General features: G+C 33.7%; 1 protein-coding gene across 1 annotated transcript; it reads left to right on the top strand.

The window, feature by feature from the left end:
• The first annotated feature begins 4293 nt into the window (after positions 1-4293).
• Positions 4294-14455, top strand: LOC144448191 (uncharacterized). The gene is made up of 13 exons (XM_078138344.1): positions 4294-4315; positions 4918-6174; positions 6953-7278; positions 7991-8062; positions 8794-8945; positions 9350-9506; positions 10169-10363; positions 10549-10654; positions 11090-11277; positions 11780-11991; positions 12696-12764; positions 13709-13805; positions 14297-14455. The coding sequence occupies exons 1-13, from the start codon at positions 4294-4296 to the stop codon at positions 14453-14455; spliced, it is 3012 nt and encodes a 1003-aa protein (XP_077994470.1).
• The last annotated feature ends 1249 nt before the right edge of the window (positions 14456-15704 follow it).

The raw sequence follows: 15704 nt of genomic DNA on the forward strand, positions 1-15704 counted from the left end.
ACTGGCCAATCAGTGATTGATGCAAAGACGCTGTATTCGTATTCTATGCGTAGTTCACTGACAGTAGAGCTGTGCGATGTCGATGTTGTCAGTCGAACACACCGCGCACCGTCTAGTCTGGAATGTTTAGATAATATACGTATAAAGATCATCTCTACGACCACAGTTGTCACATTAACCAAATTATTGAATAGTTTATGGTAGTTTACTGTGAACATGAACAACGTCACTGTGTCAGTCACTTCCTGAAAAAATCCTGAATGAGTGGGCTTCCTCCCGGGGGTGGGGGTGGGGGTGCATGGGTGTTCCCATGCACGCCAAAAGTAGGAGGGTAGTGAGTAGTGAGTGCGATGGATTTTCCCTCACGCCATATTTGATTACTATATGGTGTTGTCATGGATACTGGCAGTATGGCAGAGTCGTTTCTAATGAAATAGGTAAATTTCTGGGAAATACCCCTCCACTCACCATGTATGGATCGAAACTTTGTACCTACATTGTAATGTGAGTTCCATGATAACCTTTGAACATTTCCAACAATGGCGGGGGGGGGGGGGGGGGGGGTGTTAGGATGAACTTGTACTAGTGCCTTGAAAATAATGTTATTTATATACAACTCTGGACATTTAATAATATTAATAAATATTTAGGACATCTATTAAACTGTATTGACATACAGTTTCAGACTGACCCAGGCAAGACTGGCGATGACATCAGAGTTGTATTGGAATGCCCCAGTACCTCATTATCACACCTGTATCAAGATAAGAGTCCACTACCCTAGGCAGTTCTATTTATTCTTATGTTTGTCATAACACCATCAACACACAGATAGTTTGATATGTCTACCAGACTTTCCTACATTTGTACTTGTTGCTGTTGAACTTGTTAAATACTGTTGTCATGGCAATGACATACATGTAGTTATTGGTACAATATTGCATGGATTGGTAAGTACACATATTATGTAGTGATTATGTCAATAGTTTTAGTCCTTAATTTACATGTAATTATAGTAAGGCCAAACAAAAAATATTGTGTGGTTCTGATTATGCTCAATTTTAGAATAGGTGGGGCAGGTAGATTTTTTATTTTATTTTTTTAATATATATTCTTCTCATATGTGGCTAGTTCAGGTAGTTATGTTTTCTGTTGTTTTCCATATGGTCTCTGTGTTATTGGTTTGTTATCATCAGATGTACAGCCATTACAGATTGGAAGAACAGTTTTATATTGTCTTTTTAAGTTGATGTCAGTTAATGTAGCCACTATTACTTGTGAGACTTAACACAATTTTCATGATTTTATTATGTTTTTCTTGAATAAGTAAACAAAAGTTTATGGTTGGCATGAAAAACGAGGTCGGGTCGGTTAACCGGAACGAAACAAGTTTTTTTCTTAGTCCTAATAGGTCTGTCTGTGTGAATGTTCATGAGTGGTTCACATTTTTGCCTTTTGCTGATTAATAATATCCTTTGAAAATATGGCATGTAATTGTAATCAGATATTGGGAAGTCACAAATTGTTGGTGTTTACTATATAATTTATGTACAATATCTCTGAGGGTTTTGTGGATATACCCTTCATATTACCATTATGGATCTTGACTGAGCAAGTTAACCTTGACCATCCAAGGTCATGTTTCAAACTCAAGAGAAAAAAATACAGTAAAAAGGTCACACATCAAACATAATACTGTTGACCTTTGACCCAGACATTTTAACTCTTCATATGGATGCAATAACACAGATGTCATGTGTAAATAGCTAGCAGTATTTATGATTTATAATAAACTTTCTGTCTTTTCATGACCTTAATTTTTGACACATGGTCGCTAACATTTAAAAGTAAGTGCACACCTGAAGAAACTGACCATGTTCATATAGACAGACTATGTACACATTGTAAAGAAATAGAAGATGAAAGACATCATCTAATTCATTGTAAATTATATACAAAACAAAGAGAAAAAATGTTTAGTATTATCACTACCCTCAACTCAAACTTTATAAACTTAGATAGAGGAGAGCAATTTAGATATATACTACAATCAAAACATAAGGATATTATAACCGCTCTCTACACATACCTGGATGATACATGTAGTCAATAGACACACACTAGAACTACTATATATTTTAATATTTATATTCCATAGATCATTATTAACTTTATTTTGTTTAAATACCAAATTAGAAATGTAAAATTTTCTAAACGGCTAAAATAAAGTGTTATCTTATCTTTATCTTTATTTATGCAAATTATATGGAATGTATTCATATCCAGAGATTATGGAATCATGTTCACATGCAAATAATATAATATGTATCTATTCATAATAAAGATATGCAAATTACCATACCAACATAATTAAACTATCTATTTATATGCAAATTGCATTTAAATGCACATAACATGCATATGAATATTATTCATATGCAAATGGTATGTTACTAGCCTGCTATATGGCAGTTAACAGAGGGAATTCCCAGTTTAACAGAATTAAATATTAAAACAATTAAATAACTGCAGTAAACCTATATTGAGCACATTTATTCCAATACATTACCAGCATTGATTTAATACAATGCTATATTGTTTACTATTGTAATCAGAACAAAGATTTGGTAGAATTATCAAATACATGCAGTGATTGCAAAATTGGCAAAGTTTTGTTTGTTTGAACTATTTTTAATAATTTTATATTTGAGTTTATCAATTATGTAGATGAAATGACTCACTCCATACAATGATAATATATTGTACAATATAAAAACAGTTATATATGGGGTAAATACACTTTGTGTGACCTTACATGTATTTTCCTGGTAATGAGTTACTTTTGGTGGTGTTTATTGTTTTGTATCGTGATACAGTGGGTGTGTATTTGTACATTGGACTATTAGCAATGGGTTGTTATACACATCAACAGTTACCTATTTCTTAGTCAATTGGCTTGGCTATCATTTAACTATATACAATATGTTGTGTTATTCCGCCCTCATCACCGGCCTCCTCTCACTGACAGATATGGGAGGGGTTGACCAGTGTGTGAGGGTACCCCGTCACGGTGTACCCTACAGACTAGGTCATCATTTGAAACTTAAAAATATTGTTATTTAGTTATCAATGTGAAACTGAAAGAAAACCAATTTTACTGTATGGTAATTTGTTTTGGTTGTTAATGTGTTTGCCAGTATACTGTATCACATTATAAAAATCATGTTCTAAATTGGGTGAAAAAAAATAATTGAATGTTTCCAATAGGATGGCCACAGAAAATAGGGTAGGTAGGTCAGGAATTTATTTATTTTATTTTATCTTTTTAAATCTAGTTTTTGAAAAATATTGCTTTGACCCCAAAAGGAACACAGATGTCAGTCAGAATACCCCTTCTGTGATAGCATGATGAAATATGTACAGATATCGCTGAGGAAAGAAAACAGACGTGCATGAAGGTCAAGAAGACAAAGAATTTCTTATCTTTTTGTTTTTATATGTTTTAAAAAAATGTTTAGAGTCGGAAGCTTAAACTAGAGTTGGTCAGGTTATCGGAAACATATATTTTTTTTTATTTGGCCTGTTCTATAATTTCATTCAACACATTACACCTAACACTCTTTGTCAAGCACAAACCAAATTATACATGTTCAAGCAAAAAATACAAGATTATTACAGAAATTAACCTATTTTTTGTTCTACATGACCATGTGCATACAATTATATTATGTCATTCTGTGGTGCTCATAATATGGCCTAAGAAAGAATAATTGTTTGGTTCTGGTTACCTGACCCCAGCTAATTTTTCACTGCCAATCCTAAACTCTTTATGTATTTGAGAAAAAAACAATAAAATCGCAAACATTGTGATGTCTTACGAGAAATAGTGGATGCGGAAACTGACACTTTAAAAACACAAAATAAAACTGTTCTTCCAATCTGTAATGGCTGTACATCTGATGAGAAGAAATGAACAACAGAGAGACCATTTGGAAAACAACGGAAAACCTTAATTAGACACTCACACAGAAAAATAAAATAAATTAAAAAATCTACCTACCCCACCTATTCTAAAATTGAACATAATCAGAACCGCACAATTTATTTTTATTAAGTCTAAGAGTGATAACTGTATGAATAGCATTTAATATCTCTTTAGATTATTTGATAATTTTCAGCATTTCAAATATATCTACTGTTACACCTTGTGTATGACACTTCTTTATAGAAAATATCATACTGAGAGACTTGTATGAAATATATCAGTAGCAGCTGCACATCAGTGGTTTCAGTATGAGCAGTGAACATGCGCAAGGTAAGCCAGTCATTTAATTATTCTTTTTTGAATGTCTCACAGCCTGATTTTCAAATTTGAGAAGTTTACAACCATTGCATCTTGTATGTATGATAAGTGATAAGACTCTCATTTCACAATTTTGGCAAATGTTTGAAGTTATTGTTTAAAAATGCTACTGAAATTTCATTCACTCACTCACTCACTCACTCACGCACTCACTCACTCACTCACTCACTCACTCACTCACTCATTCATTCATCCATCCATCCATCATCCACCCTTCCATCCATCCATCCATTCATTCATTCATTCATTCATTCATTCATTCGTTCATTCATTCATTCATGCATTCGTTTGTTTATTCTACCATCCATCCATCCATCCACCCATCCACCCACCCACCCATCCATCCATCCATCCATCCATCCAAGTGATATTTGCTGAAAGTCATGTGCTACTACATATGTCAGTATGCAATGTGCAAGTGAATGGGATTCAGTGATTATTTTGAAGAAAATCAAGCAAGTCAAAACATTTCAAATAAAAAACAAAACAAACAACTATAAAGCATTTAATTTTATTTTTGATCCTTTTTAACTACTTTCTTTGGACTTGTTCAGCTTCTACAGGTCCAGCAGCTTTGTTTGTTAGTTCAAGATGGACTACAACTGTGGATAGACTTTCTCTCATCAATGCATCACTTGCTGCATCACTTGCCAAAGAAGAAATCCCAACATACTGCACAACACTAGAAGTCAAAGCTGAATCATTCAGTGTTGATAAAGACACAGGTGTCACACTTGTCAGTGCCCTTGAAGACAAAGTGAGACTGTTGTCAAATAAGGATCCATCCTCTGATTGGTTGATTGGCAGCCATAGAAGTCTCTATCCTGATATGTACACAATTCCTGGAGTTGATATTGTGGTTGGACACATGGCATTGGGAGATGACAATGGACTAATTAATGCTGCTTTAACAATGAAAGATGATATCGGAGGTCCTGGTGCTAACTTATTCCTTTTCAATCACGGAATACCTGAAGATATTGGTGACAATGATTTGGAGGCACTAGCTCTTGATGCAGCAAAGGAAGCCAAAGTTGTTTGGTCCATTGGTCCCTATGTGTATGATCACTTTGAAAGCAAATACAAAGCTCTGCATCCTCATCCTACACACTACTGTTACTACCCAGCATTGAATGAACAATTCACCAAGATGATGGTACAGCCTTTCCATATTGGTAAACAACAGATTCTAACAATGTGTGATGTCAAGTCAGAGAAAGACTTTGAGCGATATTATGAGATTGCTGTAGCCATTGGTAAAGTTGCAGAAAGCTTTAAGGGTCTCCATGAGATCATACCAGGGTGGAAACTGTATGGAGTTAATGATGATGTCAATCAAAAATTTAGACAATATCTGGAAAACAACTCAAAGTGTGGTCATCTCCGTATCTCCATTGTTGGTGGTGTTGAGTTACAAGAACTACTAATTGCAGTGAAACAGAGTGTGCTATTGGTTGCTCCAGAGAAGAAAGACCCATTCAACTTTCCTGCCTTCCTAGCTATGCAAGTTGGTCTGCCAGTACTAATTCCAGGTTTTTCCGGACTTGCCAGAGCCTTGAAAGCACTTTTTCCATCAGATGACTATGACTCTTTTTTCAGTGTAGACACTGGACTACATGACTTTACAGTTGATGTTGACAGTAATACATGGAAGGATAAAATTACTGAGAGGCTCCAGAGAAATGGTATTGCATTCAAGAAATCTGGCCAGCTGAAGGATGCACTCATGGAACATGAACAATTCAAGGAAAGCCTGGCTGAATTTATTTGGGAAGCAAAAGTTGTACTTGATTGCGGGTATGAAGCAACAAGTAGGTAATATATAAAATAGAACTATGCATGAATTAATGCAACTGTATGTACATGTCTGTCATCTCATGATCTCAAAACTTAGTTCAAAGTGTCAAATATAGACAGTATCATTTTTAAAACAACATATACAGACTATTATTATGATTATTATAATTTATTTAGGCTAAATAAATTTAAAAAATATGCATATATTATTTGTTGATACTTAAGATAATGAGATAGTATTCATCTTTTTTGATAGATATGTTTTAATTGAATGACATTATCAGGTTGTCATAGAAAATCCTTCATTGCAAGCTACTGGCATATTTTTTGCATTTTACATGATGGAAAATCTTGTGCATTATGGACGGAGTTGTAAAGATCGCTTGTGGTTTTACGGTGATCAGAAAGTCAGATGTAATTCTTTATGCCAAATACAAGCCAAGTTCATCACATTCAAACTGAAAATATAGGAAATTTATTTTCTGATCATTCTACAACATGACAGTGCACACGTACTACACCATTGGTTGTGACATGCTTGAGACTGGTCACAGTGTATTAAATGCATGTCATTACAGTATATTTTTCTTAGATTTTTTTTACTTGAGATATAAAGGACACAGTGTATTTTAAGCATGATAATAAATAAATGTGTTTTGTAAGCCAATCTTTGAACTTGTAAAAAAGTTATTGTAAATTCTTTTTGAGTTCTAAAGAAGAAGATTACATGTACTACCGGTATAGCTCATGAGGTGATGTGATGAATGACTCAATATTTACTTTCTCTTTTAGCTGAGATGCTATTACAACCAGAAACAAATGCAAGTAACAGGACACCAACACAAGTCAGGACTTCATCAGAACCATTCGTTAAACAAGCCATAGTGGTTTCCACACAAAGGCGTAGTTCAGCTAGTCCTACAGTTGGTGTCCCTTATAGGAGAAATAGATCATCCGTTAGTGAGAGTGATGGTAGCACGGAATCATCAGCTGCAATTCTAGATGGGAGAAGACCAAGCAGTGTACCATCATCACACAGTATGGGGTCTCTAGCATCTGTTTGTGAATCAATGGAAACTGAGGACTCTGAACCTTCCACACCCATGGATACAGATCAGGTACAGTTTAGCCTTCATCTTTGCATTAAAGGAAAAGTCCAGTCAGATTTGTTTCTGCCTTCAGCACTTGCATTGATTACAGTTATCATGTTATATTCATATATATCATATATTCTGCCATTTTATTTTGCACAATGGAACTCAGGTTCAGTAGTGATACAGGCATGGTAAAGTGGCTGGCCATCTGTGTGTGTGTGTGTGTGTTTGTGTGTGTGTGTGTGTGTGTGTATGTGTGTGTGTGTGTGTGTGTGTGTGTGTGTGTAAATAACTTAAAATCAAAAACAGCTGTAGTGTAAATAACTTAAAATCAAAAACAGCTGTACCTATTGCCTTGGTATTTGATGGGATATTACTTTGGGTGTAAATATAGAGCAATTGTTGTTACTTAAAATAGAATTGTACCATCGTAGGCAATAAATTATGAAAATAACAACCATTCAATTTCTTGGTTGATAGAATAACATGCATAACTATATATAGATGTGCATGAGAATAAATTTACTGTTCTATTTTAACTCTCTAGCATGAGGTAAAATTTTATTAGAAGTACTAAGATTTTGATGACACTAATCTTGTCAATAAATATCATGACAATGTTACTGGTGATATTGATGGTAGTTATTGTTAGAATGCATATAGGCATGGGTATATGATAATTATTTTTGGACATACATGCATGCACTGATTAAGTTTATCTTCTTATGTTTACTAGATACCAATGATATATTCTAAAGATGAACAGTTTGAAAGAGACACTAAAGAAGCCTTAGAACTAAGCCGAAAGGTATATGGACGTAACGTTTTTCCTTTAATTCATAAAATCAAGCCATTTCTTGCCTACCACACACTTTGTAGTATAAAATATGACCTGCCAATTTCCTTTTAAATTATTAAAATCATGTTCAAGTTCAAGAAATATGCCCAAGGATTACTTTTGTTTTACTGAATGGCAGCCATATTTGGAGTAACAAATCGATATAATTGCATAACTAAAAAACTTCAATACACTGAGATGCCATTAAAGTGTCTAACCCACATAATCACATACAAGTTTTCAGGTAACAGCATGCCACCTTTTGCTTTGACCTCAGGGTCAATTATCAAAATCAAACTGTGTCTTGCATATTCCAGACAGACAGACAGTCTGTAGTATTTATTGTGTGGCTAATTTCTTTTAAATTCATGTTTAAAGATAATACAGCACAAGAGATACATCTGCATTATTTTTAGTGCTTACATCACTTTGTACTGAATGGTGGCCATTTTTGTAGTGAAATTATTATTTACCACATAACTGAAAAACTTTAATACATAGAGACCTAGACCTTCGACCTTCAGGGTCAATTATTGAATTTTAACCATTTCCTGTATATCATAGACATTTATTAGTATTTATTTTTTTGCCACTAAATTGTTTCATTATTCAGTCACATAGAAGTAAAGTATGTTAGGGGAACTGTGTCTTTGACAAAGACTTGTTTAAGAATTGAATAATTTTTATATTTATTTATACAGGAATCCCAATCAGATTTTGAACTGCCACAGTATCCTCATAGTATTGTATGGTGTGAAAGACTGAGGGAACTGATTGATTTAAATGAGAAGTTTATCAGCATCGGAAATATCAAAATATGTGAAACAGATGAAAAATTCAAAATAGCTACAGGGTAAGAGCCATAAGTATAATATGCAGTGTAACACATCATGTTCATACAGCCTTCAGTGATTGGCTTAGATCATGTCACATGATATGGAATATTGACCCATAGTGACCTCAATTTGCATATAGGGACACAAGTTGCAAGGGCACTATCTACAATATCATCATGAGGCAACTGGTCACAAGTGAATCTACCCTGCGCAGGCTTATGGGCTTTGCCTAGTTATGATATTTTAAGAATAACAATTAAGTCTTGTGACTGGACTAAGTCATTGAATTGTGTTTGCACTGTACATGACATTTAATAAATCATGAACATTAAATATTTTTCATATACTAAGTCAACTTGACCCCAAATGTACCACATGATTACTTGTCAGTATGCAAGTTAAAGTTTTCTTCTGTTCTCAGGTGTGAAGGTACTAAAGTTTATCTTGGTATTGACGTTTACACCGGACAAGAAGTAGCAGTGAAGAGAGTTAATAAAGGTGATAAAACAGATGCCTTTATCATAGAAGAAGAAAAAGTTGTGAAATCATTAAGTGGTGACAATATCGTTCGTTATTCTGTAAGTATTTTTCTTGTAAACCATCTCAAGTTGAGTATTCACTAAAAGTTATAATTTCAAAAAATAGATAAAAAAATATATTTCAAAAAGATAAACAGTAGATACTAATTAATTTTGTTTAGAAACATTGTTCATAATTATAATAATGAATGATAACTTGAGATAATTACATGTACTTTTACAACTAGTATTTATTGATTTTCATGTCATTGAAAATGTCCGTACAAATGATTGTTCCTACAAAATCTGCAATCAGTCAGAATCAAATAATTCATTCAGGATGAAATCATGTATTTGGGCTAAAATGAATGCTAAATGATTTATTTTATGTGTGGTACATTGTGTATTCATATTTGTTCGTATAATAATTATGGCCACTGCAGTGGGACATGCAATCATGAATGTATGATAAAAATGCAAAATTTGTGGTCAGTTTGATAGAAATGCTAACACAGACAGACAAACGCACACATATGTTTTTACCTGCATTAGATTGTCATTCTTTATGAAAGTTTGATGACCTTTTGTGAATACCCAAATGTTTTAGGCAAGAGCAGTGTTCCTAGAGCAGGCCCTAACTTTCATTGTGTTATCATTGTAATTCATGAAAACAACTGAAGTATATAAAGTGTTGCAGATAACAAACATTTCTCTCTTATCAGCATGTAATTCACACAGACCAGTATGTGTACATTATCATGGAGCTCTGTGAGAAGACACTTGGTAACTACATCCAAGAACTGAAATCTGACAAAGACAAGCTGCAGGAAATATCCAAACAATTGGTGATAGATGTGTTGAAGGGACTGAGAACTCTACATCATAATAACCCAAAGATCTTACACAGAGATTTGAAAGTAAATATTTACTATAACAATTACATAATTTGTAGTTTAACCATAAATTTGTACCAATTAAGGAATACACAGTGATTGTATAAATAGACTCAGAATTTCACATTCTGATAATGCATCTTGTAAATACCAAAAGGTTTTCTTCTGTCCTTACAGAACGCATTCACTTTAAATCTGTTATCTTTCAGCCAGCCAATGTGTTGATAGATATCAAAGGAACTGCCAAGTTGACTGACTTTGGGATAAGTCGATGTATTAATCCTGACCAAAGTACATGCCTAACAGGAGCTTCAGGTAACTAAAGAATCTTTGGTATGGTGTCCAGTTTCCAATCACTTTAATATTCAAAGTCAGTCAATTAAGTAGGATAAATTTTTCAAATTAAATTAATTGGCAAACAGACATAACAGTCACACAATCAAAAAGTTAAACTTAAAAATTATGCTACAGTCAGTTATTTTTATGACAAGTTATATTAACTGAACTCTCATTATGCAGCTTTATGCCATACATGTACATGTAAGGTGCAGCAAATATTAACACTCTGTGTTGTAGGGTATATCTTTTTCCACGTCAATTATGCACACAAAAATGAACAAAATATCCTAAAACATAACAATCAACAAAAATTTAACAATTTTCTTTTGAATAAGAAATGGCTCCTCCTTTATAAAATGAACAGTTCATTTTGTTACAACTACTGAAGAGTGACTACCATCAATTTTGTAGGAACACTAATGTGGCAACCTAGAGAAGTGCTTCTTGGCCCAAGTAATCAAAATGGGTCTGATAGTGACAGTGACAATGACAGTGATGATGACATGGAAGAGGAAAGGGATAACTCCATGGAAGAATCTGGAATTGCTACTAGTGAAAAGAAGACAGTCATCGAGTACAGTTCTCGCAGTGACATTCAGGTTAGCATAAAAAATGGTACATTGGAGTTGACCTGGGAACCAAAGAAATATTAGAATAAAATATTGCAAGTGGTGGTAGCAGCTAGAAAGAAGTTAAATGAAGGTTAAATATACAATTGTGTGATTGTATTCAATGTAAAGTTGCCATTGGGAGGTATTAATTTAGGTGCACCATATTGAATATTAGATATTAATTTTAATATTGAATATTAGGTCCTTCAAAGCACAGAGAGGAAAATTTTAAAACCATAACCACACCCTTAGCAACATTTAACTACTTCTAGTGTGCTTTGGGACAGAATGTGCCAATTATGGTAAATTTCAATATTTAAAATCCTAGCAACCATGACACTGGCCAGTGTAACCACCACTTCATTCAGTTTTGCCCCCCTTAAAGTAACACCACCTGTTGTGTTGCAATTGGATTGGCACTATTGTGTTGGAAATTAAAAGTCAGACAGTACTTTTCTATTACGAAATATTTATCCTTATAATACTATAGGTTGCTGGAATGTTAATGGCATTTATACTAAGTGGAGGCTATCATCCATTTGGAAGTTTGAAATATACAATGGCATTGAGTCAGTGTATATGTAAAGGCACTATCCATAACAAAAACATCAATAAAATTCCTAACCATTCTGCCAGACATTTGGTTAGACAAATGCTACTCGAGGAACGACATGACAGACCATCGATAGGTGAAGTATTGAGGTAAAATTAATATATACATTCTAAGTTTTCTTAATCCGAATAAATGGTTGTCTTTTAACATGCAGTCCTTTGAAGGTTAATTTGACTTTTATTTAACAAAGAAGAAACTGTGGGTCATCATATAAAGTGTGTATGTATCATGTAATTCATAAAGAAGCTTGAAACTATAGGTTGTGATTAATTTCAAATTATAGTCTGTAGGGCTACAACACTATTTTTGCTATTTTTTTAAAAAAGAAAGTAGTTTGACATACAGTGGTAATGTAAGTTTTCAATTCATTATTTGGTATCACAATGTTGAAATTCACATATATTAATAAAAAGCAAATATTAGTACTTTGACTTATACTTTGCAGACACAAATTTATTGTATGCACAACTGATCACAAAATGTGCAATGAAGGTATATGGCATAGTTTATATAAATCATGCAAATCATACCTTGTATGTAGGAATGGTAGATAGTTTGGAAATTTATTGAATTTTGGAAAATCTGTGAGTGAGAAATGAAATGAAGTGTTGAGCAATTTAAATAGATTTTCAAGGTTAAACAAAATATTTTGAAATCTCCAACATTACCTTGACAAAATATGGCTGCATATCTAAAATTCATTCGTAACTTTCAAAATTAATATCACAAACTTTTTTATTAAAGTAATGAATAGGAGATCACCCCTAACTAAATATTTTTCTTATGTTTACAGACATCCTTACTTCTGGGAGGAGACAAGTTGTTGTAGATTTCTGCAAGCAGTTTGTAAGGAAATAAATCTGTGAGTAAAATGTGTGCAAGACATTATCATTGAGTCTTAAATTGTTTTCTGTCCTTGTTTTTTTGGTATATTGTATATTGATAAATATAGCTCATTCCACAATGCTCTTCAGTATTATTGGAAGTTTTATTGAGATGACATGGATAGATCAAATGGTTTATTTTCTCAGCCTCTCCCATGAATATAAGTTTGAATTATGTAATATTTCATGCACTGAAAGAATAATCTTTCCAGAAATATTTCTTTTGTTATAGATTCAGAAACAAAACACAACTTCCATTTCTATTATGATATGTCCATTTCTATTATGATATATGGCATATATACTGGGTATTTGCATGAGTGCTTGCAGTGTTCTCTGAGGCAGTGCTTTCACAAGTATAGTGAGTGAATGTGCAGGCACGAGTGCAAATACCCACAAGTACCCATACTGGCACTAACGTGGCATGGGGTTATTGCTTACGTTTATCTGAAACAACAAATTTCCATAAAAAGGACACTGTGCAATCACAAGCTTTTGTGTAGAATGAATGATTGCATCCTTATTTGCATATCATTTACATACAGGTATGAAATAATGTTCTTAGTATTGCACTGTGCAGTGCAAATACCACTAGTATGCTAGTATGTATGTGCACCAGTGCAAATAATCTCTGGTACATATACTAGTATACATGTATGTATGTGCGTGCACCAGTGCAAGTAACCTCTGGTACATACCTACTAGTACATGTGTGTGTGTGCACCAGTGCAAGTAATCTCGTGTATTATGTAATAATAATAGATTGGATAAAAGATCATGTGTCATAATGTGTATGCATCAAAATAATAAATTAATCATATGTTGTACAAGTCATTGTAAGTTTGTAATTTCAAGTTTAGAACACATTTCAAGCAGTGAACAATAAGTGATATTCCACAAATTCAATATCTTGTTTCTAAAGAAACTTTTCACATCATTTTGTGGTTTCAAGGGACTCTTCCAATGCGGTTGCTAAGCAACTCCAGGGTGAAGCAGAGAAAATAGACTGTAAAGATTTGGTATGTAAACAATACTTTCAATCACAGATATCAGAAGTTCTTAAGTAGAAATTTTGGGAAGTAGGAATAGAAGTAACTCTTTTAAAGTGTGAGTGCAAAATGCAATTAATAGGGAACTTGCAATCCAGACAAAGCATGCTCAGATGCAAAGGACTATGGGATTATGTGAGGTTATCGTAATACCTAATCTGGAGCTACCGATAAAATAAACCTCCCACAATGGTCAGGATAACTATGAATTGATTATTTGTGGTTACAAACAATGTATCAACATTGTTTATAATGCTAATTAATGAGTATTTATTACCACATTTCCCATGATTCAACATGGAGGGTTCGCAAGTTCCCTATTAGTCAGTGTTTCAACCATTCAGGATTCCTCACCCTAAGCAAAAACACTTTTAAAATCTCAATATTATAAACCATTGATTAAACAGTAGCTGTATGTGAAAAGATCTGTTTTTAAAAATGCAATTTTCCTTTTTAATCAGGTAATGACCATGAACAATCCAGAAAGTGATGTGTTAACCAGGTATCCTGAGTTGATACCCAGTATCTATGATGTTATACTACAGAGTAACAAGAGAGGAGATGATAACTGGACACTCAGAGAGAATATTAAACCATTCTTTACTGATGATGTCATTTAGTGTCATGGGTAACCCCTGGCAGACACAGCTATGTTAACCAAGTATCCTAAGTTACTACCCAGTATCTATGATGTCATACTACAGAGTAACAAGAGAGGAGATGATAACTGGACACTCAGAGAGAATATTAAACCATTCTTTACTGATGATGTCATTTAGTGTCATGAGTAACCCCTGGCAGACATAGCTGTGTTAACCAAGTATCCTAAGTTACTACCCAGTATCTATGATGTCATACTACAGAGTAACAAGATAGAAGATGATAACTGGACACTCAGAGAGAATATTAAACCATTCTTTACTGATGATGTCATTTAGTTCAACATGTCACATGTTTACACGGCTTTGAATGCAGACTTAAATTGACTTGAACTCAACACTAAAATCTTAAGCTAATTTGTTTGGACTATGCACGAATACTAAGTGCTAATATAGATAGTAGACATACTAGGTAGACAGTCTGTCTCACCAACATACGCAGCATTCAACGAATTTATTCACATGAACTTTGAAATGAAAATTCACATGAAGCCTTGACAAGTGGGGCTAGGTAATCTATCAATACCGAGTAAGTCTTGAATCTGTTTACTAGCTAAGTAGACAGTGGCCAAGGGGCTAGGCATTGCATCTATCAACACCCAGTAAGTCTTGAATCTGTGTACTAGCTAAGTAGACAGTGGCCAAGGGGCTAGGTATTGCATCTATCAACACCCAGTAAGTCTTGAATCTGTGTACTAGCTAAGTAGACAGTGGCTAAGGGGCAACCAAAACAACCAAAACTTTTACAATAGCTTTGAACTCCATTAAACCATGCACTAGCCAAGTTGAAAAAAATGGAATATATTCTCTGGTTGTTCTACATCATGACAAAGTATGACAACATTATATATTCTGCTGTCGTTGAAATATAAGTCAAAACATGCAAACTTGCCATTATTTTCCCCAATTATTTGCAGTGTGTAAAATAACCCTCAGGTGCAATAACTAGGGACAAGTATATTTACTCAAGAAAACTTTCTGGAAATGTTATTTTTAAATACTAACTCTGTTTGAGGCTAAATATTCATGCTGCGATAACAAAATGCTGCATTTATACATATTGATCAAAGTGACCATATGCATGAAAAATGGGTATTTGTTGTGGATTTTTAATTCAGAAAACAACTTGTTTGTTTTTATACTTGGAAAATTTTTTACTAAATACATGTTTTGCAACTCAATAAATTGCAAAACATTAGAAAACATGTAA

This window comes from Glandiceps talaboti, chromosome 17 (genome assembly GCF_964340395.1).
Source record: "Glandiceps talaboti chromosome 17, keGlaTala1.1, whole genome shotgun sequence".
NCBI classification, from domain to species: Eukaryota; Metazoa; Hemichordata; class Enteropneusta; family Spengelidae; genus Glandiceps; species Glandiceps talaboti.

Bases quoted from the DNA above. Each gene is read 5' to 3' on its own strand.
- LOC144448191 (XM_078138344.1), top strand. From the start codon at position 4,294: ATGAGCAGTGAACATGCGCAAG. The intron at 10,655-11,089 runs GTAACTAAAGAA...TCAATTTTGTAG, and splicing joins ATGCCTAACAGGAGCTTCAG to GAACACTAATGTGGCAACCT. The intron at 13,806-14,296 runs GTATGTAAACAA...CTTTTTAATCAG, and splicing joins AAATAGACTGTAAAGATTTG to GTAATGACCATGAACAATCC.